The sequence below is a fragment of the Neovison vison genome, chromosome 6 (genome assembly GCF_020171115.1).
Source record: "Neovison vison isolate M4711 chromosome 6, ASM_NN_V1, whole genome shotgun sequence".
Taxonomy (NCBI): domain Eukaryota; kingdom Metazoa; phylum Chordata; class Mammalia; order Carnivora; family Mustelidae; genus Neogale; species Neogale vison.
In genome coordinates, this window is record NC_058096.1 from 66,479,885 (window position 1) to 66,502,653 (window position 22,769).

The 22,769-nt window shown below is 39.2% G+C and overlaps 1 protein-coding gene across 1 annotated transcript in view; it reads right to left on the reverse strand.

The window, feature by feature from the left end:
* GPR156 (G protein-coupled receptor 156) overlaps positions 1-22,769 on the reverse strand; it is a 60,457-nt gene that overhangs the window by 20,473 nt on the left and 17,215 nt on the right. Inside the window, exons 3-4 of the mRNA XM_044251460.1 lie at positions 2,840-2,975; positions 2,474-2,584 (exon numbers count right to left, since the gene is read on the reverse strand). Coding sequence (XP_044107395.1) covers positions 2,474-2,584; positions 2,840-2,975 — 247 coding nt within the window. The remainder of the gene's footprint in view (positions 1-2,473; positions 2,585-2,839; positions 2,976-22,769) is intronic.

Genomic DNA, 22,769 nt, shown 5'->3' on the forward strand with positions numbered 1-22,769 from the left:
AACTGTATATTAATATGTGAAAAATTAACTTTGATCCATAAATCATATCATATTTATTCTAAGATTAACTCAAAATGGATCATATGCCCAAATGTAAAAAATGAAAACTCTAAAACTTCTGCAAGTAAGCACAGGAGAAAACTTTTGAGGCCTTGGATTAAGCAAAAGTTTCTTAGATTGATACAAACATGATCCATAAAAGAACAAATTGGTAATTGGAACATCATCAAAATTAGAAATGCCTTCCCTTTTGAAAGATACACTTACGTGAATGAAAAGAAAGACATAAATTGGAAGAAAGTCTTTGCAAATCATATATATCTGCTGATGGGCTTATCCAGAATAAAAAAAGAACTCTCAAAACTCAACAGTAAGAAAAAAAACAACTAAATTTTTAAAAAATGGGTAAAAGATACTTCACCAAAGAAGACATATGGATAGCAAATAACTATGTGAAAAAATCACACTAAGGAAATGTAAATTAAAACACAATGAGATACTATTATAAACCTCTATTAGAATGACTACAAAGAACAACCAAGTCAAATGTTGGCAAGGATATAGAGGAGAGGGACTCTCATACATTTCTGGGGGGAATGTAATAAGGTACAACCATTCTGGGAGAAAGCCAATTTCTTAAAAAGTTAAACAGACACTTAACCACATGATCCACCCATTATACTCTTAGGTTTTTATCCAAAAGAAATGAAAGCATATACCTACTACAAAGACTCATACATCAATTTTCATAGCGATTTTACTTTTAATAGCCCTAAAATGGAAACAAACCCAAACATCCATCAACAGATGAATGGATAACAAACTGTATGTCTACACTTTGGAATATTACTCACCAATAACAAAAAAAGAACCACTGATGCATCCAACAACACATATGAATCTTAAAATAATTATGCCAAGTGAAAGAAGACAGGTTAAAAAAAAAGAGCATAGGGGTGCATGGGTGGCTCATTCAGTTGGGTGTCTGCCCTTGGATTTTGGTTCAGGTCATGATCTCAGGGCTGTGGGATTGAGCCCCACATCCTGGCTATGTTCTCAGTGGGCAGTCTGCTTGAGATTCTCTCTCTCCCTCTCCTTCTGCCCCTTCCCTGGCATGCTCGTACTCTTGTTCTCTTAAATAAATAAATAAATCTTTTTTTTTTTTTTTTAAAGAGTACATACTATATGATTCCATTTATTTAAAATTCTGGAAAATGTAAACAAATCCTTAGTGACAGAAAGTGTATCAGTGGTTGTCTGGGAATAGGAATGGATGTAAGGATTGGACAGGAGATGGAGATAACAAAGATTCTTGAAGAAACTTATGCAGATTTATACCATGATTCATGGATTTGTACCTATGTCAAAAGTTGTCAAATCATGCACTTTAAAATATGTGCAATTCATTGCATGTCACTTATGCCTCAATAAAACCATTTTTTAAAAAAGATTTTATTTATTTATTTGATAGACAGCAATCACAGTAGGCAGAGAGACAGGCGGAAAGAGAGGGGGAAGTGGGCTCCCCACTGAGCCAAGAGTCCGATGCAGGGCTCGATCCCAGGACCTTGAGATCATGACCTGAGCCCAAGGCACAGGCTTAACGCACTGAGCCACCCAGGCACCCCAATAAAACCATTTTTTTGTAAAGAAATCTGTGTTATAGAAGGATAGATAAACTTCTTGTCCTTTAGTCAGTTTTTTTTTCATCATGGTTACTCACAGCTGAGCTTATTATGAATATTCACTGAATAATGACTAATATTTGAAAAAAAAATCATTCCAGAGAAGTAAACTCCTATTGAGTGATATATTGGGTCTGGCTAGGACCTATTGCCAAAGAGTTTGATGAATGAACTTTGAGGTTTGGGCAAGGAACCTGATAAAATGGGGAAATGTGGTCAGGATGACATCTGATGTCGGGGATATAGGTGATCTGGCTGCCACAGAGCTTCTAGGGTTGATTCTATCTGGTGAATGGATGTCCTCTTCTTTGTTCACTGCTCAGGCCCATCCTTCCTAGTGCAGAAAATGGTCTTCCACATGGAAAAGAACTGGGCTCCAGTAAAGGAAATAATTGCTTACTTGCTACAGCTTCTCTGTAATCACTGTCCCTCACTCCACTTTCAGCTCATATTTATGCCAAGAAACAATCTCTCTGGGCATCTTGTTCTCTCTCACACTGGTTCTAGATGCTGGCCAGTTAACATGGTACCAGAAGTACCAGGGCCTGGGGTACATATGAAGCAGAAATACATTCAAAGTCCTATCTCCCAAGAGCACTGGCACATAGCTTTCCAGGCTTGGAGACTTAGGAGACCACACTACTCCAAGGTTTGAAATGAGGAGTAGGAAATTCAGATTGCCATAAAAGGGCCTACCTAGTAATCCAACACAAACTTCTCCAGCTTATAATCAATAATAAACCTGCTGTTTGCAATTAAGCACTGGTATGTAACTGCTGCCTACTCACCACTCTCTTGTCCGGGACCCTCTGGGTAAACACCTTGTAGAGTCGCCAGCTCTTCCCCAGAATAGGGCCAAATACAAGGGAGGTCCCAATGCACAGCATGGAGAGTCTTATCTACAGAGGGAAAAGGAAAGAAGCAAGAGGCATGAGATAGACTTTTGTTGTTCTCCACATTCTGATCTGCAAAGCCTCAGTCCACACAGGGCAAGAGACAGGATGTGGACTGCAGTAAGCATTTCAGTGATCACCTTTGAGAGTGCCCATTCCAAGGATAAAGATAACCACCACCTATAGGAGATGCTGATTTGAAAAAAAAAAAATCAAAAGTTGGACATTTTGTTCAAAACAAAAACTTAAGATTTAACCTACCTGAATGAGAGTTTCCATTGAGCCTCCCACTAAAGCATCTCGATCTTGAATTCCAAAGAGGTAAACACTACTGTAAGTCAGACAACTGCCAAGTAAGGTCACAATATTCAGATTGGGACTGGACATCTTCACAATCCTAAAGTGAATCAAGAAGAAAGACACTTATAGTCATGACCCTTTGCTGTGGAAGTAAACAGAAGTTCCCCACAAGTATAATCTCCAATGTAACCTCAGAGTGAAGGGCCACTGGGAAGAAAACACTTTATAGCCCTGTAAAAAATTGTTAGGATTTAAATTTATTTTTAAAAAGAACTAAATTCTGGCATTTCTTGCTTATATAACTCTAAGCCTTAAAAAAAAAAAAAGGCCAACTTCTAAAAAACAGGTGGTATCAGAGAAGAGTTAGGACTTTTCCATGAAATTTATGGTTGCTAAGAGACAACTATATGCAGCCTAGTGAGTAAATAACTAGCAGGTAGATACCTAAAGAGATACAGTTTGGAGCCCTTAGAAATGAGCTGTAAGGTAAACTGCTATTTGGAAAGTCTTTGTGATTTTTTTTTTCACAATTTACTCTATTTGAAATGTAAAATTGTTTTTCTTTTCTCTGCTTGACCAAAAGAGAAAAAGGAAGCAAGCATTGAAAGGGATTTATCAAGTGACTACTAATAATTATCAAGGGACTATAAACATAAATATTAAATTTATTTAAATTTTAAATTATACTATTTAGACTAAAACTTAAATACAATAACATTCCTTAATCGGCTTTTTTTTTTTTTTGGTCAAATAGTTTTAAATTAGTTTACAGAATAATTTAAAGATTAGAGGGAAGTGTGGACAATCAGGGTGTCAGACAGACCCTGGGCACCAACGGAGGCTCAGGACAAGGTAAAAACGTACGAATTGGTTAACTTAAGGGGAAAACCAGGCTTACTCTAGACAGTGACTGATAACAATTAAGAAATGTCATTGGATTTAAGAGTTTTAGTCTAAATAGTGTATTCTACATAAATTCAATGTTTATATTAATAGACACTTCATAATTATACTTAGTTATATTTTCATTTTAAAATAGTAACTGAGGATGAAAGCATTCTTATCTATGTACCTGGATTACCTGGCTGACCACTTTAAAGTTGAGAGCCAAGGCAAAACCAGTTACTAAGTGCAGCCTACTTCAATGACAGTCAAAGTACTCAGAGGCATTAAACAGTTTGGCAGTGTTAGACTTGCAAACATGATAACCAACAATGGCCCAGCTTTGATTACTTTGTGGCTGGCAGCATAATTACGTCCACACACACAAAAATACCAAGTCATTGTCCTGGGACTCAGGCCCCAGGTACAGATAAGGTTGGCCAGTAAATCCAGCTGAGGTTTACATTGTCTTGGAGCAAAAACCTTGATTTTTCTTTTTTTCCCTCTAAAAATGAGAACAAGTTTTATGGATTCCCCTTATAAAAAGGGGATAACAATAATACCTCCCTCTCCCACTGACAGAGTTGTAAGGACTCAGGGACGTAATATAGCAAAGTGGGTGGCACAGGGCCTGGCACAGAGTAAGCAGGTAGCCAACATTAGCTAATGATAATGTTAATCTCACCATCTTCAGACTTTAAAAGCCCACGAATCACTTTTTTCTCTCCTGTTTCTTTTCTTTCCCTTTTTTTTTTTTTTAAGATTTTATTTATTTATTTGGCAGAGAGGGATCACAAGCAGGCAGAGAGGCAGGCAGAGAGAGAGAGAGAGAGAGGAAAGCAGTCTCCCTACTGAGCAGAGAGCCCGATGCAGGACTCGATCCCAGGACTCTGGGATCATGACCTGAGCCGAAGGCAGCAGCTTAAGCCACTGAGCCACCCAGGTGCCCCTCTTTTTTTTTTTTTTCTTTTTAAAAGATTTATTTGTTTTAGAGAGAGTGCACGCATGTGTGAGCGAGAGGGCATAAGGAGAGAATCCTCAAGCAGACTCCCCACTGAGTGGAGAGCCTGACCTGGGGCTTGATCTTATGACCCATGAGATCACGACCTGAGCTGAAACCAAGAGTCATCGTTCAACCAACTGTACCACCCAGGTGCCCTACCTCTCCTGTTTATCACCTATACCCAATCAATTGCCAGTTTCTTTCACTTGTTATTTTGAAATCTCTCCGAGTTGTCTCTTACTCTCCATTCCTGCTACTGCATGCATCCAGGATACAATGAAGTTAGGAGCAATGGAAGTGGAGTCAGGTGTGACAGATGAGTAGCCTGGCTCTGCCAATCACAAGTGCGGGACTCTGGGCAAGTCACTTAACCACTCTAGGTTCCTGTTTCCTCATCTGTGCAAATAATGTTATCTTTCCTAGCCATCCCACAGATTATTGCAAAGATCAAATGAGGTGTGTGGCAAAATTCTTTGAAAACTAAGGTAATGCAAAACTACGAATTTTTAGATTTTTGATGTAACCTCTAACCCTCTGTAACACCAGTGTTTTTCCTGTCCTAATACTTCTGTATATTACTTTCAGACTTAATTTCTTAAAATACTATCTCATCACTTAGAAGAGAACTGCCTGTATACAGATCAATTTTGTTTACTTAAAGTCTCCTGTATCTAAATTTAAAATCTAGCCCCATCCTCCCTATCCACTCATTCATCCATCTCCTCAGTCAGCAAGTCTTCAAATTGTGACTGAGCGAGAGTAATCTTCACTAGTTTGTCTCTTCTCGTAAGAAGGAGAATTATGGGGTTAATACTGATTGCCGAAGTAAGAACAGTGTGAACCAGCAGCTTCACAATACATTTGTTAAGTAAAGTAATACCTTAGATAGACCAGTGCTGACACTGCTTAGAAAAGGGACACTGCTGATCTGGGACTGGCTACTTGGTGCAGTCAGAAGCTTGCGCAGTGGAAAAACCACTGGGTAGATCTTGCAGGACAAATAACTCAGGCTGTTCTTCCCCATGACTACGCACAAGCATGAGCCATGAATAGCTGATGATGACCTCCCTGACAAGCAGCTGCCCGAGTTCACAGCCTCACGTCTGTGCTGTCCAGATCACTGATGGGTAAGTTTCTTTCTTAATTCCTCTCTGGGGCCCTTTTATTTGAACATCACTCTACAATCAGATCTTCTTTGTGTTATTCAGTACTGCATGCAACCCTGATTTAAACTTTCTCCCTCTCTTGATTTAGTTAGGAGGAATTCAGTTTAGTTATTTTTTAAAAATTTTAATTATTGTTTCTTATTAACATATAACATATTATTTGTTTCAGGGTCAGCTTAGTTATTTTTAATAAAATATATATTACATGGTCTTCACACCTCAGAAGTTGATACAAATTCATTTTCTAAATGGACATGTTGTGGACTTACATAAGTTTATTTTTATATTTTTCATAAAAAATTTTACTTAAAAGTTGCATCAGAAAAAAATGAATGGAAGATGATTTACCTATTTTGTTTGGTGAAGTTAACACCTGTGAAGTCACTGAAAAGTGAATCATCTCCTATTCAGCAGATGAATTATGTATGTCTGGGGAATGTCTTTCCTAGTTTAATAGGAGTTCAACCACCAATGTCACTTACATATTTCTGTTGAATTAAAGATGAAATCTACACATGCTGAATATTCTAATCAACCACAAACACATAATTTCCACAAAGCAAGAAGATTTCAATATTATATACTTAATTATAAATATTCGGTCCCAACAAAATTACCTATGTTGCAATTATAAAGAGGTAAGGGCTTGGACTGGGTTACTAGCACTCAGAAACAAGGTGTTTTTTTTTTAAGGATTATATAGCTATCTCATATTTTTCTCTTCATTTATTCATTGGCAATGTAAGATGAGCTTTCTTGATTTTTCTATTCTCAAGTACATCTCAATATAAATAGATAAATATCCATCTATATCTGTAGAACCTGTATAAACCTGAATTATCATTTCAAAAGTCTTTAATGAATTCTGATGCTTATATGACATCCATCAGCTCACAGGTATGATGTTTTAAAAGTTTATCAAACACAGGTTTCTGAACTTCGAAGTTTATTATACTTGCTATGGAGGACTGACTGGTCATCCTATTGTTTCTTCTTAATTCTGGTGAACTGAATTTGGGAACATGGCTTGTAAATAGGGTTGAGGGCACTTCTTGTGGCTATTAGAAAAGTTTTTTCAAACGTCACAGAGTCATGGTTTCTGAAATGTTATATGTGGGTCACTAAGCTTTAAACTTATCTAAAACCAAGTATGAATGTCTTTCTAAAAAGATTTTTAATAAAACACTTAAGATTAAATTGTTAGAGTCAACTGAATTTCTTTTTCAATCCACTGTTTTTGATCCATGCTACAGGGGGATTACAAATCTACCTCAGCTACATATGTTCCAAATAACTTTATCATAAAGTTGTTTCGTGTGTTTCAGCACATAGTGATCATTTTGCTACTTTGCTTATTTCTAATGTTTTAGGTTCAATTTCTAAACCCAATTCAAATTCTGCACACCTCAAAGCAATATATATATACATATATACTTATGTGACTTCTAACCATATATATTCTAATTCTGTAACATAATGGTGAGAGCAGCTTGGCCCTGTTCCTTCCTCTCCTGTCTGGGCCAACACTCTAGGAGACCATCCTGGGAAACTTCATTAACCTTTTCACCTCCAGGGTTCCAAATTCTTTTATCATGATGACTTCACTTTATTCTTCTTCTAGATACACATCCCCAGGATCCCATCTTGTCTGTTATAATTATTCAGAATGATTTTTCTTCATAAATTTTGAAGACCAATATTCCCCTCTTTGATCTCAATGCATCTAAAATTGAACTCTTAGTCTTCTCCCCACACCTGTTCTTCTCACATTCTTCCCCAGTTCAGATAATGGGAATTCCATCTTTCTGTTGAGTTGGGCCAGAAATCTTGAAGCCCTCCTTGACCCTTGCTCACCACCCACATCCCATCTGTCATGAAATACTTTTGACTCTATTCTTGAAATACATCCAAACCACTACTTAACCACCTCTGATGCCACCACCCTGATCAAAGTCTGACTTTGCATTTCTCAATTGCATTATTATAATAGCCTCCTAACTGGTCTCCCTGCTTCTATTCTAGACCCTTCCTAAGTCTATTTTCAACATAGCAGTCATAGCAATCCATTAAGGGTAAATCAGATCATGTCACTTCTTTGTTCAGAAGCCTGCAATGCCTTTCTGTTTCACTTAGAGGAAAACTCAGTCTTTACCAGAGTGTATAAGGCTTTTATATTTGGCCCTCGTTAGCTCTCTATCTTATTTCCTACTTCTTCCTCTTGCCCACTCCACTCCACACAGGCCTCCTTGCTATTCCTTGAAAACACCAGGCACTCACACACTTCAAGAATTTGAAGTGGCTGTTCTCCCTGTCTAGAATATTCTAAATCATGTATTTGCATGGCTCATTCCCTCTGTCCTTTTATGTCCTTGTTCAAAAGTTACCCTCTCAATCAGGGCTACGACCCCATTTAAAATCATACTCTTTCTCAGAATTCCAAATCCTTCTTACCCTGTTCTATTCTATCTCCACCCCACCACAGCACTTATAACTTTCTAAGGTATTACACAATTTATAGATTTATTGTTTATTATCTTCTCCCAATCAGAATTGTTCATGATCTACTCCCAGCACTAGAACATTACCTAGGATACTGAAAGCACTCAGTAAAGGGGTGCCTGGATGGTTAAGTGTCTGACTTCAGCTCAGGTGGTGATCTCACGGTCCTGGGATCAAGCCCCACAATGGGCTCTGTGCTCAGCAGGGAGTCTGCTTGTCTCTCTCCCTCTGCTGTCTCTGCTGCTTTTGTTCTCTCTCTCTCTCTCTCTCCTTATCTCAAATAACTAAATAAAATCTTTAAAAAAAAATAAAGAAAGAAAGAAAGCACTTCATGAATGAATGAATAAGTCCCCTATACTCCAGCCCTCTCATATGCTCACTTCTAACATACTTGTTCATTGACAGCCTGCAGACCTCCAGTTCCCTGGCTCTTCAGCTTCCTCACAGTCTGTCAGTCTCTCTTCCTTTCTGTACCCAACGTGACACCTCTGGTTGGCCATCTGAACTGTTCTCTCAGCAACACCCACTTCCTTTTCCAAACAAGCTCTTTTGCTGCATGTGCCTGACAAAACTCCCATCAAAATTTCAATCCATTGGGGTGCCTGGGTGGCTCAGTGGGTTAAGCCGCTGCCTTCGGCTCAGGTCGTGATCTCAGGGTCCTGGGATCGAGTCCCGTATCGGGCTCTCTGCTCAGCAGGGAGCCTGCTTCCTCCTCTCTCTCTGCCTGCCTCTCTGCCTACTTGTGATCTCTGTCAAATAAATAAATAAAATCTTAAAAAAAAATTTCAATCCATTGTCTGCCTTTATATCCAAGCAGCAGAATGCCAGGGGAGAAAATTTTATAGCCTTGCAGACTGTTGCCACCAAAATTAACGAATGAGCTAGGGCTTACTGTACCACCAATTAATCTTTTTATTTGTTCTATGAGATATGTTTCACATTTTCTTTGTGGGTGACCCACTTCATCGACTTCAAAGAAATAAGAGCGTGTATCTGTTTGGATGATGTCCTCAGTCCAGCTTTGGTGCCTTCCTCTATGGCTTTATAAGAGTATATGTGCATTAGTACAATTGTCACGTTATATTACCAGCTTTTTATATTTGTCTCACTGGACAGTTTCTACTCCTCAAAAGCCAGGCTCTTTCTTATTCATCTGTATCTCAGCTCCTAGCACAGTCCTTACAAAATGGCATGTGTTTCATGACCATTTGTTGAATGAATGAATGAGTGAATCAATGAATTCATTAAAAATATGAAAGACCCATCACTTCCTCTTTTCTTTGTTTTCTTCGCTAATTTCATTTTTCTTTGGCAATGCTCTCCTCTGTTAGGCAGAAGGATGAGGCTCTCACCCTTTCCAAAGGATTCCAAATGGCTCTAAAGCAGTAGAGCTCTCTGACAGTGAGAGGGAAAGTCAAAAGTTGGTTCAATGTCTGTGTGTTAAGACAAAAAGGGTAATTCTATGTTATGGTAAGAACTTTAGGAAGCCCTCGCCTGGAATGGCTGAGATCTTCCTGGCATTATTGAACATGAAAGGGCCAAGATTATTTTGGATACTGTGGCTTTCCATAGACACTGGTATTTTATTTATTTATTTGACACACAGAGAGAGATCACAAGTACGCAGAGAGGCAGGCAGAGAGAAAGGGAGAAACAGGCTCCTTGCCGAGCAGAGAGCTAGACGCGGGGCTCCACCCCAGGACCCTGAGACCATGACCTGAGCTGAAAGCAGAGGCTTAACCCTCTGAGCCACCCAGGTGCCCAGACACTGGGTTTTGACAAATCTTCTCCATACCCCAAACTGTCACTGAAAAGCCTTGTCATTCAGATGATCCACTCCTTTGCTTCCCCACTCAGCATGGTGTTGGGGGAGTCTAAAAATAAGTGAAAGAAAGAATCCTAACAGAATGCTGGTGAAGCTTCTCTTTGTTTCTAGGAAACTGCAGCATCTTGGGGATGTGTATATTCATATATGCACACACACACATATGTGTTTACTTGTCTCCAATGAAATCAGGCCACTTGAAAGATTCCTTTCCATTGGCTGAATTCTTCCTGGAGAATTCCCCCAGGAAATGCTTTTGTCCAAGATGTCTCTTACATCATGTGTCGAGGGCTGTGGAGGCCCAGTGATATGATGACAGCCCTTGTCAAGCAGTTGATGGATGAGTCCTCATCTTCAGGACCACACAGATTACAGTCTCAGCCGACATCTGCTCAGAGGTTAACAACATGCATCCATTCCCTGACTTCAGAAAATCTGCTGATCTTGGACTGATTTGCTGCTTGCAGCTAGGCTACAATGCACGCCTATTCTATACATCCTTGCAGCTACTAAATTATGTTCTGTAGCGAGCTAAAACACAGTCCTGCTTTATGTTCAGGGTGGGCCGGGCTTCTCTAAATTTGCCTGCTTTCCTGTAGTTGTAAGTACTTGCATAGCTTTCTTTTACATGGAGAGAGCAGGCTCCTACCGCTGTTCTGTCAGTGCACGGCTGCAGCTGCTGGAGCTGGAGATGAACTGGAAGAACAAAGACATTCTGCCTGCAGGATAGCTAGGGGATTAGTGGTGGTTGGACTTGATGACGTCTACTTTCCTTTCCAGCGCTCTCCTTCTCAACTTATGGCAGAGGCAAGTTTTTTTCCCTACTGCTGGCTTGTTAATAAGCCAGTCACACTTCGTATTTCTGCTTCTCTACCATATGCAGCGTCCACAGGCTGACCTGGTCATCAGAGATGCTTTAGAATTTACATCTTAATCAATCAATCAGTCGATCCATCCATTAATCACACAAACATTCAGCTATTAAGTGCAAAAGAAAACGTGCTAACGATCCTGGCCCCAAGTTCCCCTTTAGCAGATGAACTCAGTATTTCAATGCTTTATTAGTTACTATCTTTTTAATGATCTTCTTGTGTCAAACATTAATTCAACAATTCCTAGATATCTATTTGTTAAAGTATTAAGAACTGGAGATAGGAAGGCAAATGAGGTATAATTTCTATCCTCAGCTCATTTGGATACCACCTCCCTGGTTTCTAACTTTTTCACTGCAAAGGCAATTTTCTAATTCTGCCTTTTTTCTTTTAGAATAGAATAAAATTTTAATTTAATATTAGCAGTTGTTTTCTCAGTATCACAGGGCCAGTTAATAAAATCTATGTATATGAATGTATGCTCGTTATAAATATTTATATGTGAATATGCATAGAAATTTCCAGAGTACAAATTTCAGAATATATAGTTTTCCTAGACTATATAAATAGGCCAAAGGATCATTTTAAAAGAATTCATTCCTGCAAATATTTTTAAAGCTGAAATGTGGAAATTTAGATGGAAGACCAAATGACCATTACTTCATTTTATCAGCTCATGTTTAGGACAGTAGTGAAAAAACATACTGATAGAATCAAAATAAGCTGGTGATGAGAGGCGGCAGAGGGAAAAGCCGAAAAGGGTACCCTTACCAGAAAGGAGCTTGTATGGCTTTAATTAGGAGTATTATGGCCACATTCCACATCAGTTTAAAAAGAATAAGTTTCTAAATATATTTCTGTCATGTCTCATGCAATATTTTAAATGTTTTAAATGCCGGGGGGAATCCCCTAGAAACACGAAAATCCTTTCCTCTCATATAACATCAGACCCTAGAGTGTGTTGTTATAATTTATGAGGCAATGATTTCAGCTTCCTTTCTCCCCTTAGCTGTGGGAGCAGGCCTTGAGCAGTCCCTAGCTACCAGAAGACATGTAGCATTTCCCAAAGGGCACAGCAAATGCCCTGATTTTAAGTAGAGCATAAAGCATAGCACATTTGCCCCATGAAACATCCGATCCCATGGAGTCAGTTGTAACCAGAATATTATTTATTGTCTACCACATGACATGTTCATCAAAGTCTCTGAGGCACAGAGGATCTGCCAGCCATGTTGGGAAGGTTTCCTTCCTCTCCTTCCCCTTCTTTCTGGTCCTCAGGATTGTGGTGGGAGAACTTGGGGCCTTGGTGAGTCTGAGAGGAATCCTAGCAACTAGGGCTGCGGGCATCACTCCCTGCTGGGCCAGAATCTGGGAATCCTTGACGCTGGGACTGGGTTTTACCTAGCTTTGCTCATTAGCACCTGACACAGGGCCCTGAATCTAGTGGAAACTGTTTGTTATCCTGGATAAATCATTAAAGTTAGCAGGCTTCAGTATTTACAAGAGATAGAAGGGAGACCACTAGGAAGGCACAAACTGCTTGTTCTCCCCAACTCTGCCCTAGGAATTGCCAAGGACAGAATTGGAGTCTGAGGGTCAAGAGGAATACCACTTAAATCAGGGACTGGGACTGACCCTCTCATTTTATGATGAAGGGACTGTGTATGGCAATTTTATAGCCAGAAAGGGACCACAAAGGGACAGCTAATGAAGATGCCCTGACTCCTGGTTCCCTCCAGTGTGCTTTCACTTCCCCTGTATGTTGCCATGGTCACCTGGGACCTGGTGACCATCCTTCTGATAATGGACTTCTGCTAGAGGTCTTCTTGACCCTGATTTCTAATGTCCAGCAGTAGCACTGGTGGTAGGCCAAGGGTTGAGGCCCCTCAAAGGCTTTGTTAGCTGGCATCTATTGTCAAGTGGACAGAGAGGAAATCCTGAGCCCTCTGAAGTGCCTTCTGTTGGGCTTTGCTTGCTCTTTCCAATTCTGAGTGCTGGCCTGGACCTTGGACATTGTCAGGGCTCCCTTCATGGTTCCTGACTTTACCTACTGGCTGGAAACCCAGATTGCATTCTTGCCACAACAGGCTTTGGGCTCTTGGTTTCCATCATTGCCTAGAATCTCCAGGTCTTGGCCCCAGCAGGGCCTGGAAGGGTCTGCACTAGGCTGTAACAGGAGTTGTGTGTTCTGTCCTGTAATCTGATGTGAAAGGAATAATTGTGAGATAACCTGTGAGTTGAAGCAGCTTTTGTGGATTAACACTGAGGTTAAGATGATGTAGTAGGAAAAGCATGGGCTCTGACATCAGACTGACTAGACTGACTAGCTGTTTATGGTGGGTGATTTACCCAACCATGCTGAGGTGGTTTCTTTATATAAAAATGGGAAAAATAGGGGTGCCTGGGGGCTTAGTCCATTAAGCATCTGCCTTTGGCTCAGGTCATGATCCCAGGATTCTGGGATCGAGTCCAACATTGGGCTCCTTGCTCAGCCAGGAGCCTGCTTCTCCCTCTGCCTGATGCTTCCCCTGCTTGTATGTGCACTCTGTCTCTCTCTCTCTGAAAAACAAACAAATAAATAAATAAAATCTTAAAAAAAATAAAATAAAGATGGGAAAAATAATATTTATTCTCTCCAGTACTAAAAATCAGAGAAAATGTATCTAAAATGAAAGCGCATAAGAGGCCTGTGATAGAAAGTAGCAACTGTTAATTTTAAGTTAAATTGTCTGAATTTACACATCTAGGGACTAAATGCTGATTTTATGATAAGCTTGAAGTACAGAAGGATCTTGAAGTACCTCTAAATCATAAAAAAATTATATTGCAGTCAGAATCATTTGAATGTATGTTTTTTTCTATTTCTTAGAATATTGACAATAACATGGAATAATATTAAAAAGAGTAGCCAACATCGATTATATATTTAATATTTGCTAAGGAGGGGTTGCTAAGGGTTCCACATACACTATCTAATGCAATCTTCACAGCATTCCGAGATACATAGCGTCATTATCCATACTTTCAAATAGGGATATGAAATTCAGCAAAGTTCAATAAGTCAATTGAGTCACATGCCTAGTTAGAGATGGGGCTGGGATTTGAGGTGGAGTTTGAGCCCAGAGCCTGGGTTCTTTCACTGTTGACACACTTAACCTTTTGTAAACATTGTTAAGGAGTAACCCTTATCCCCCTCTCTCTGCTTTCCCACAGAGGCCTACTGAGGAAAGGTTTTCCTCCCTCTCTCGGATTGTGGGAAACTTCTGAGGAGGAAACTTTCACTTCCCTCTTCACCTTGGGACCCACTCCCCCAGGTGAGCAGGGGTGAGCACTCTGACGGAAGAGAGGTGAACAGACCTAGGTCAAGTTCTACCAGAAGGTCTCCAAAGCAGGAATCTCCCCTCTTCTCTTCTCCTTCCCCAGGTCTACCAGGCAATGAGCCCTCCTCCTTTCCCAGGCCCCATTTTAGCTTCACGTCAAGGAGCGCTTTCTAATTTGGCTTTCACTTGCAATCTCTGTGCTTTCTTTTCTTCAAAAAACTTTTTATTTTGAAATTATCTGAGACTCACAAGCAGTTGCAAAACAGCTTGATCTTTAACCCAGCTTCCTCCAAAGACAACATCTTACATAACTAGATTATATTATCCAAACCAGGAAACTTGACAGTGGTGCAATAGTATTAACTAAAGTATAGGCTCATTTTGAATTTCACCAGTTTTTACATGTGCTCTTTGTGTGTGTGTGTGTGTGTGTGTGTGTGTGTAGCTCTATGAAATTCACCATACATACAGATTAATGCACATAGCACCTTAATCAGTTTTCTTAAGTGTTTCATCGTGCAAACAAAACTACCCTCAGACTTTTCTTTTTAGTCACACCCTCCCCCCAGCTACAACCTCTGGCAACCTCTCATCTGTTCTTTATCACTATTAATTCATCTCTTGAGAATACAATGTAAGTAGAATCATACAGTGTGTAACCTCTTGAAACTGCTTTTATTCAGCATAATACCCTTGAGATTCACACAAGTTGTTGCAATGTATTAATAGCTTGTCCCATTTTATTTTTGGGTAGAGTTCCATTATATGAATGCACCACAGTTTGTTGATCCATTCACATGCTAAAAGATGTTTGGGTTGTTTCTATTTTTTGATTATTAAAAATAAAGCTGCTGTAAACATTTATTTTTGTGTTTTCAGTTTTTTAGGAGTAAATACTCAGAAGCAATATTCCTGAATTACACAGGGAACATATGTTTGATTTTATACCAATATGCCAAACTGTTTTCCAAAGTAATAGTACTATTTTTTTTTTCCTTTCAAGATTTTATTTAAAATTGTAGTTAGTGGGCACCTGGTGGCTCAGTTGGTTAAGCGACTGCCTTCAGCTCAGGTCATGATCCCAGAGACCTGGGATGGAGTCCTGCATCAGGCTCCCTGTTCCACAGGGAGTCTGCTTCTCCCTCTGACCTTCTCCCCTCTCATGCTCTCTCTCACTGTCTCTCTCTAAAATAAATAAATAAAATTTATAAATAAATAAATTGTAGTTAGTTAACATACTTAACTATGTTAACATTAGTTTCAGGGGTAGAATTTAGTGATTCATCAGTCGGATATAACACCCAGTGCTCATCACAAGTGCCCTCCTTAATAGCTAACACCCAGTTACCCCATTCCCCACCCACCTCCCTCCACCAACCCTCAGTTTCCTACAGTTCCAGAGACTCTTATAGTTTGCTTCCCTCTCTGTTTTTCTCTTATTTTATTTTTCCTTCCCTTCCCCTGTGCTCATTTGTTTTGCTTCTTAAATTCCACATATAAGTAAAATCATGGTATTTGTCTTTCTCTGACTGACTTATTTTGCTTAGCATAATACCCTCTAGTTCCATCCATGTCTTTGCAAATTGCAAGAATTCATTCTTTTTTGATGGCTGAGGTAATAGTACCATTTTACATAACCACCAGCAATGTATGAGACATCCAGTTTCCCTGCATCCTTGCTGACACTTGGTACTGTTGGTATATGTGCTTTTGGCTTGTGTGACACATGTATGCCTTTAAGAGTAAAAATATCATTTGATTATCCAATTCTGTGTGTTTGTATGTACTCTAACTGGACCAAATCCTGGAGGGAATGGGTGTGTTTTAGGCTCTGAACTCTTTTTTTTTTTAAGTTTTTATTTATTTATTTGACAGACAGAGATCACACGTAGGCAGAGAGGCAGGCAGAGATAGAGGGAAGGAAGCAGGCTCCAGGCTGAACAGGGAGCCTGATGCAGGGCTCAATCCCAGCTGAAGGCAGAGGCTTCAACCCACTGAGCCACCCAGGTACCCCTAGGCTCTGAATTCTTATCAAGCATCTCCTATGTGCCAGACCTTGTGGCAGGTGATGGGAAATACACAAAATATTGTATTTGACTTTGCAGACTCAGTTTGTAGCAGAGGAGATGAGTAAGTGTATAGGTAACTATGATTATGAAATAATGTAGTAAGAAATATAGGTATATATAAAGTACTGTAGGCATTGATAAAGGAATGCCCTTAGAACAGTGGTTTTTAGATTTTAGAATTGATAAGAACCACCTGAAGAGCTTGTTAAAATACAAATCTGGTCATCATCCTCTAGAGTTTCAGATTCAGTAGGGTTGAGGGTAAGGACCCCAAGAATTTGTACTTTTTTAAAAAAGATTTTATTTATTTATTTCAGAGAAAAAGTGAGAGAGAGAGAGAGAGACAGGAGAGACAGAGAGAGGTGCACGAGTGAGCACAGGCAGGGAGGTTCAGAGGGAGAAGCAGACTCCCTGCTGAGCAAGGAGCCCAATGTGGGAATCATCCCAGGACTCTTGGATCATGACCTGAGCTGAAGGCAGACGCTTAACAGACTGAACCACCCAGGTGCCCAAGAATTTGTATTTTTAACAAGTATCCAGATGATTTTGATAAGGATGGCCCAGGGCCCCCATTTTGATGGATAAGAATTTGTCTTAAAGGATAAAGAGGAGTTTGTGAAGTGAAAAATGAGTCATGAAACAAGGAAGGGCATAAACGAAGGTATGGTGATTAAAGCAGTGGTTGTTTAAGAAACAGCTGGTACCTTGTATCATGAAAACACAACCTCCTTTAAAGGAAATAAGTAGAAATTGTACATTAGGGCCAGATTACAAAAGATCCTAAATGCTTATCTACGGCATTGTATAAGCAGTAGAAGTCTATGTTTGAAAACCAAGTCTATGTTTGTGGAAAAAATGCTGGCAAAAGAGCAGTAGCTAACTTAGAAATGGGCTAGACCAGCAAGGGGGCTACCGCAATAACGCAGATGGAAAGGAGGACAGGGTTACCCTGGGCAATGGAGATGGGCAGCAGAAGACAGGCTGACATTTGAGAAGATAATATCTAAGACTTGGTGACTAACTGGATGTGTAGGGAGACAAAGGAATTCAGAATGAAGAGCGGATAGATGGTAGTGCTATTAACTGAGATTGGAACTACACAGAGGTAGAGCAAGATTCGTGGAAAGATTTGAGTCTGGTTTTTGGTCACTGAATCTGAATATACTAAGGAACGTCCATCTTAAAGTATCAACTGTAAAGTTAGAAAAATGGGACTTGAAAGAGGCAGGGCTTGGGGATATGTTGCAAGAGGGATTAAGATCAGGGGAGGGGTATAGCATAAAAAGTGAATGTAGGCTGGAGCTCAGGGTGGTATCAACATTAAACGGGGAGGCAAGAGTGCGGGGGCCAGTCAAAGCAGCTGTCAAGAAGCAGAGAGGTAAGTCAGGACATTCGTGTATGTAAAGTTAAGGAAAAAGAAGGTTTCAGAAAGGAGGAACAGAGGAGGTTAAGTGTTATATGGCCCGAGGCTAAATGAAGTCTAGAAAGAGATCACTTAATTTAATGACCTGAGCAAGGGGTCATTTCAGTGAAATCAGAGCATGGGTTGAGGAATGAATGGAGATGAGGAAGTGGAGGTGGCCGGATCTCTTGGTGGTAAGAGAAGGAAGAGGCATGACCAAGGGAAAAATTTCTTCTAGAGGACTTCAAAAATCTCAAGAGGAACACCAACAATTTCCAGCAACTTGTCAGTATTTGTTTGTCTACCTGACTTGAAATACGCAAAACACAGAGAACTAGTTGATCAGCTTCTTCTGATCTATTCGTAAGGGGCAATTTCACTGTGGTCATCACTTTGGTATCTTTCTCAATAAATTCAGAGGCACATAATTAGTTTAGTCTTATTGTCTTTTGGTCTCTGACCACTCCCTGTGCCCTACTATTAGCAGCAGAAGATTCCACTGTTATTCTAGCTTCTCCCTTTTAATCCATTTAAATAATCCCTTTATGTATTTTGGACTGGCTTCAAAGGTGCTTCTCAAAGTCTTTTTTCCTATTTCATACCTAACCTGACAAACTCTGTGGGCTCCCTGCTTTCCTCTGGGGAGCTTTATACATTCTTTGAGAGATGTCATTTTCCCTTCACTGTGACTGTCACATTTTTAAGTGCTTGGATTTTTTTTTCTTTTTTATTCTCAGTTACTTTTTCCCTATACTTCTAATAAAGTCTCTTAAAATAGGCTCCAATCTCCTTCTGACTTTCAAAAGCCTAAATTTCAATTTTCTCCTAGTTAATACCCACATTTTGCCATAGTTTCCTTTTGAACCCTGAATAGTTGAGATAAATTTTCTGGGCTTATGGATTTAATTGTGTCATGATTAGTCACATTTATTGGCTCACCCATGGTTACCTCCTAAGATCAAGTCCTAGTCAGTAGCAAGAAACACAGCCAGGATATTTTCTCTGTCATTGGTTTTAAACTTCCTGTTATAGAAAAAATCCTATTTTAAATTCTTATTAAAAGGCTCACCTCTACCTGTTGACCTGATTAGGCTTTTTACAACTCACATTTATTTCAATTTATAATACCTGGCATAATTTCTAAGCCTTTAACATTTCTTTCTTTTTTTTTTTTTAAGATTTTTTATTTATTCATTTGAGACAGAGAGATACAGAGACAGAGAGAGAGAGAGAGAGAGAATGAGCAGGAGAGAGGCAAATAGAGAGGGAGAAGTGGACTCCCTGCTCAGTCAGGAGCCTGACACGGGGCTCAATCCCAGGACCTGATCCCAGGACCCTGAGATCATGAGCTGAGCTGAAGGCAGACACTTAACAACCTGGCCACCCAGGCACCCAGACATTAACATATCTGTATCAGTATCATCAGCTTGGTCATCCAGTATATAACACTGATTCCCAAACAGAATCACCTGGAGAATTAAAAAAAAAAATGCTGCTGGTGTTCTACCAATTGATATTTGATATAACTGGCCTAGGGTGAAGCATAGGTATTAGAATTTTTTAAAACTTCCTGATCAGATTCTATTGTGAACCAGCTTTGATAAATCACTGGTTTAAGTATATTCCAAAGATAAATAATCTAAGTTTAAAAATCGTCAAAGTATTTGAATAAGAATTTTTCCAAAGAAGATATACAAATGGCCAATAAGTACATGAAAAGATGCTCAATATTATTAGCCATCAGGGAAATGCAAACCCAAACCACAATGATTTGAGTAAAATCAAAACCATAAAACCACTTATATCCATTAAGATGGTGACAAAAAAAAGGACAGATAATAGTAAGTGTTGACAACTATGTGCAGAAATTTAAACCCTCATACATTGTTGGTGAGATTGTAAAAAGATATAGTCACTTTGGATAACAGTTCAGCACATATATAAATATATTATAACCCAACAGTTCCACCTCTAGGTATGTATACCCAAGATAAAGAACAATACATGGATTGCAGGGAGCACTGGGTGTGGCACAAAAATAATGAATACTGTTATGCTGAAACTAAAAAATAAATTTAAAAAAAAGAACAACACATGTACACACAAAAATTTGTTCATGAATGTTCATAGCAATGTATTATCCATAATGGTCAAAAAAGTGAAAACGACCAAGTATCTATCAACTGATGAATAAAAAACCAAACTATGGAATACCCACTTAACAGAACATTATTCAGCCATAAAAATGAAGTACTTCCCCTAAGGATGAACCTTGTAATCATTATGCTAAGATAATGTTACATGAAAGAAGCCAGACACCAAGAACCACATGTTGTATAATTCCAATTATATGTATTGTCTAGATTAGGCAAATCTACAGGCAGAAAGTAGACCAGTAGTTGCCAGAGGCTTGCAGGGAGGAAGGAATGGAGAGAGAGATTGCTAATGGGTCTGAGATTTCTTTTTTGGAATAATGAGTGGTCTGGAATTAGCTGGTTCTGATGACTGCCCATCCTTGTGAATATACTAAAAACTACTGAATTATATACTTTAAAAATGTGAACTTCATGGTATGTGAATTGTATCTCAAAAGAAAAAGAGAAAGTGTATATTCCTATAATTATCTTCTGTATCTAAGAGAGTCTTACCCATAGGGATTTGAATAAGACTCCCTTTGCCAATAACATTTCTATTGTACTATTGTTTGTCGTTAAGTCTCACATAGAACTAGGCCACCTCCTCCCCTTTATTCTGAGAATTTAAAGTCCAGGGTAAAGTCTCATACTGTACCAGAATGAAACATCTGGATTTGGTTATATGAGGAATATAAATAAATTCTAGAGAAGGAAATCTGGAATGGCAGGGCCTTTACTGAATGAGGACAGACCATTCTGCAGCCTGAAAAGGGGAAGGCCAATGGAGATGTGAACAAAACCTACGAAATCAGTAAGAGATGTTGAGTATGATAGAATGAAATCTTGGAATACTTGAAAGAGAGGATATCAGAGATTTAGATAAACAAATCTGGGACATGAAAAATAAAGTAACAAGTTTTAAGAAGGCAATAATTTAAGAATGATCATTATCTCTTAAGAGATGGTGCAAGCAATAAAAAATGGCTTTAAGGAAATGGCTCTATAATAGATTATTTGACCCAAATGAGTTGTTTCTAATAGGAGTTTTTGTTTCTTTTTCTTTAAAATTAAACAAAATGTTAACTGTGGTAAAATGCAGTAAAATTACATATAATAAAATATCATAAAAATGACCATCTTAACCATTTTTAAGTATACATTTCATTAGTATTAAATATATCCATGTTATTGTGCAACCAATCTCCAGAATTTTTTCATTTTGTAAAACAGAAACTCTATACCCATTAAACCACAATTAACTGAACATTAACTGAAACTCTGTACCCATTAAACACTAATTCCCCATTTCTCTCTGGCAACCACCTCAGCCCCTGGCAACCACCATTCTATTTTCTATTTCTTTGAGTTTGATATGCCAGATACTTTATATAAGTGGATTCATATGGTATTTGTCATTTGTGATTGGCTTATTTCACCTAGTATAAAGTCCTTAAGGTCCATCCATGCTGTAGCATGTGTTGGAATTTCCTTCCTTTTTAAGGCTGAATAATATTCCATTTTATGTATATAACATGTTTTGTTTATCCATTCAACTGTTGACAGATACACGTGGTTTACTTGTTTCTCTTTTTCTGAGAGGTGGGCCCAATCACTAAGATTGACATCTAGAGGATTAACCTGTCTTCTCTTAATAAGGCATTGGTATCACTACCAGAAAAGAAAGCTCGTCAGAATTGACGGCTCAAATGGTGGCTGAAAGGTTATGCCAGAGGAGTTTGAATTCAGGGATCTATGCAGACTCATAGATTAAGATACATAAGATCAAGATTAAGATACATAAACCAAGATCAAGATTAAGATCAAGATTAAGATACATAAACCAGATGCTAAGAGCATAAAAGAAAGTTCTAGTAATATAGGGATTGAACATGCAAGGATGTCTAAAACCTGATTATTCAGAGGAAAAGTCAACAAAGGAGTAAATTTTGGGAGAGAACCTAGCAGGATCAGAGAGTGCAGAAAGTAAGCAGAAGTCCCAGGGAGGGAGGGGTTGGTATCAAAGAGGCACAAGTAAGGTACATATCTAAGGCTGAGGTCTTGGACTCTGGCAGGCAGTGGGCCACCAGAAAGGAACAGACTCCTAACAGGCACTGGCTGCTCCCTGAAAACTTCCGCCCCGGAGCATGCTGACTTGACAGAGAGAAGGGGGTGAAATGAAAACAGATAGACCAGGCCCCGGACATTTATACTGGATTTTAGAGGTAATTCCCAATACCCAAAAGGTGGGGCTACTTTGATTTCCATCCCGGCCGGTGTCAATCACGTCAGGGGTTAGATTTGGTGAGGCTGCAGAGATACCTATGTAGCAGGGATGCTTGGAGTGTAGAGAGTATTAATTATGTTCTGAAGGTTGCAGTGGGGTCTGCAATAAAATGAGTTTAGTATTAATTTTAAATACTTATTTTTGAGGAGCCTAGGTGGCTCACTCATTATGTGTCTGCCTTTGGCTCAAGTCATGATCCCAGTGTCCTGGGATCGAGCCCCATATTGAGCCCCATATCGGGCTCCCTGCTCAGTGGGGAGCCTCCTTTTCCCTCTCCAGCTCCCTCTGCTTGTGTTTCCTCTCTCACTATCTCTGTCATAAACAAATGAAGTCTTTTAAAAAAAATGAAAAAAAGAAAACCACTTATTTTCGTGTGCCTAGAGTCAAAGTATGCCCAGATTCTCGGAGTGGTACTAAACTAAGTGTTGGGAGTT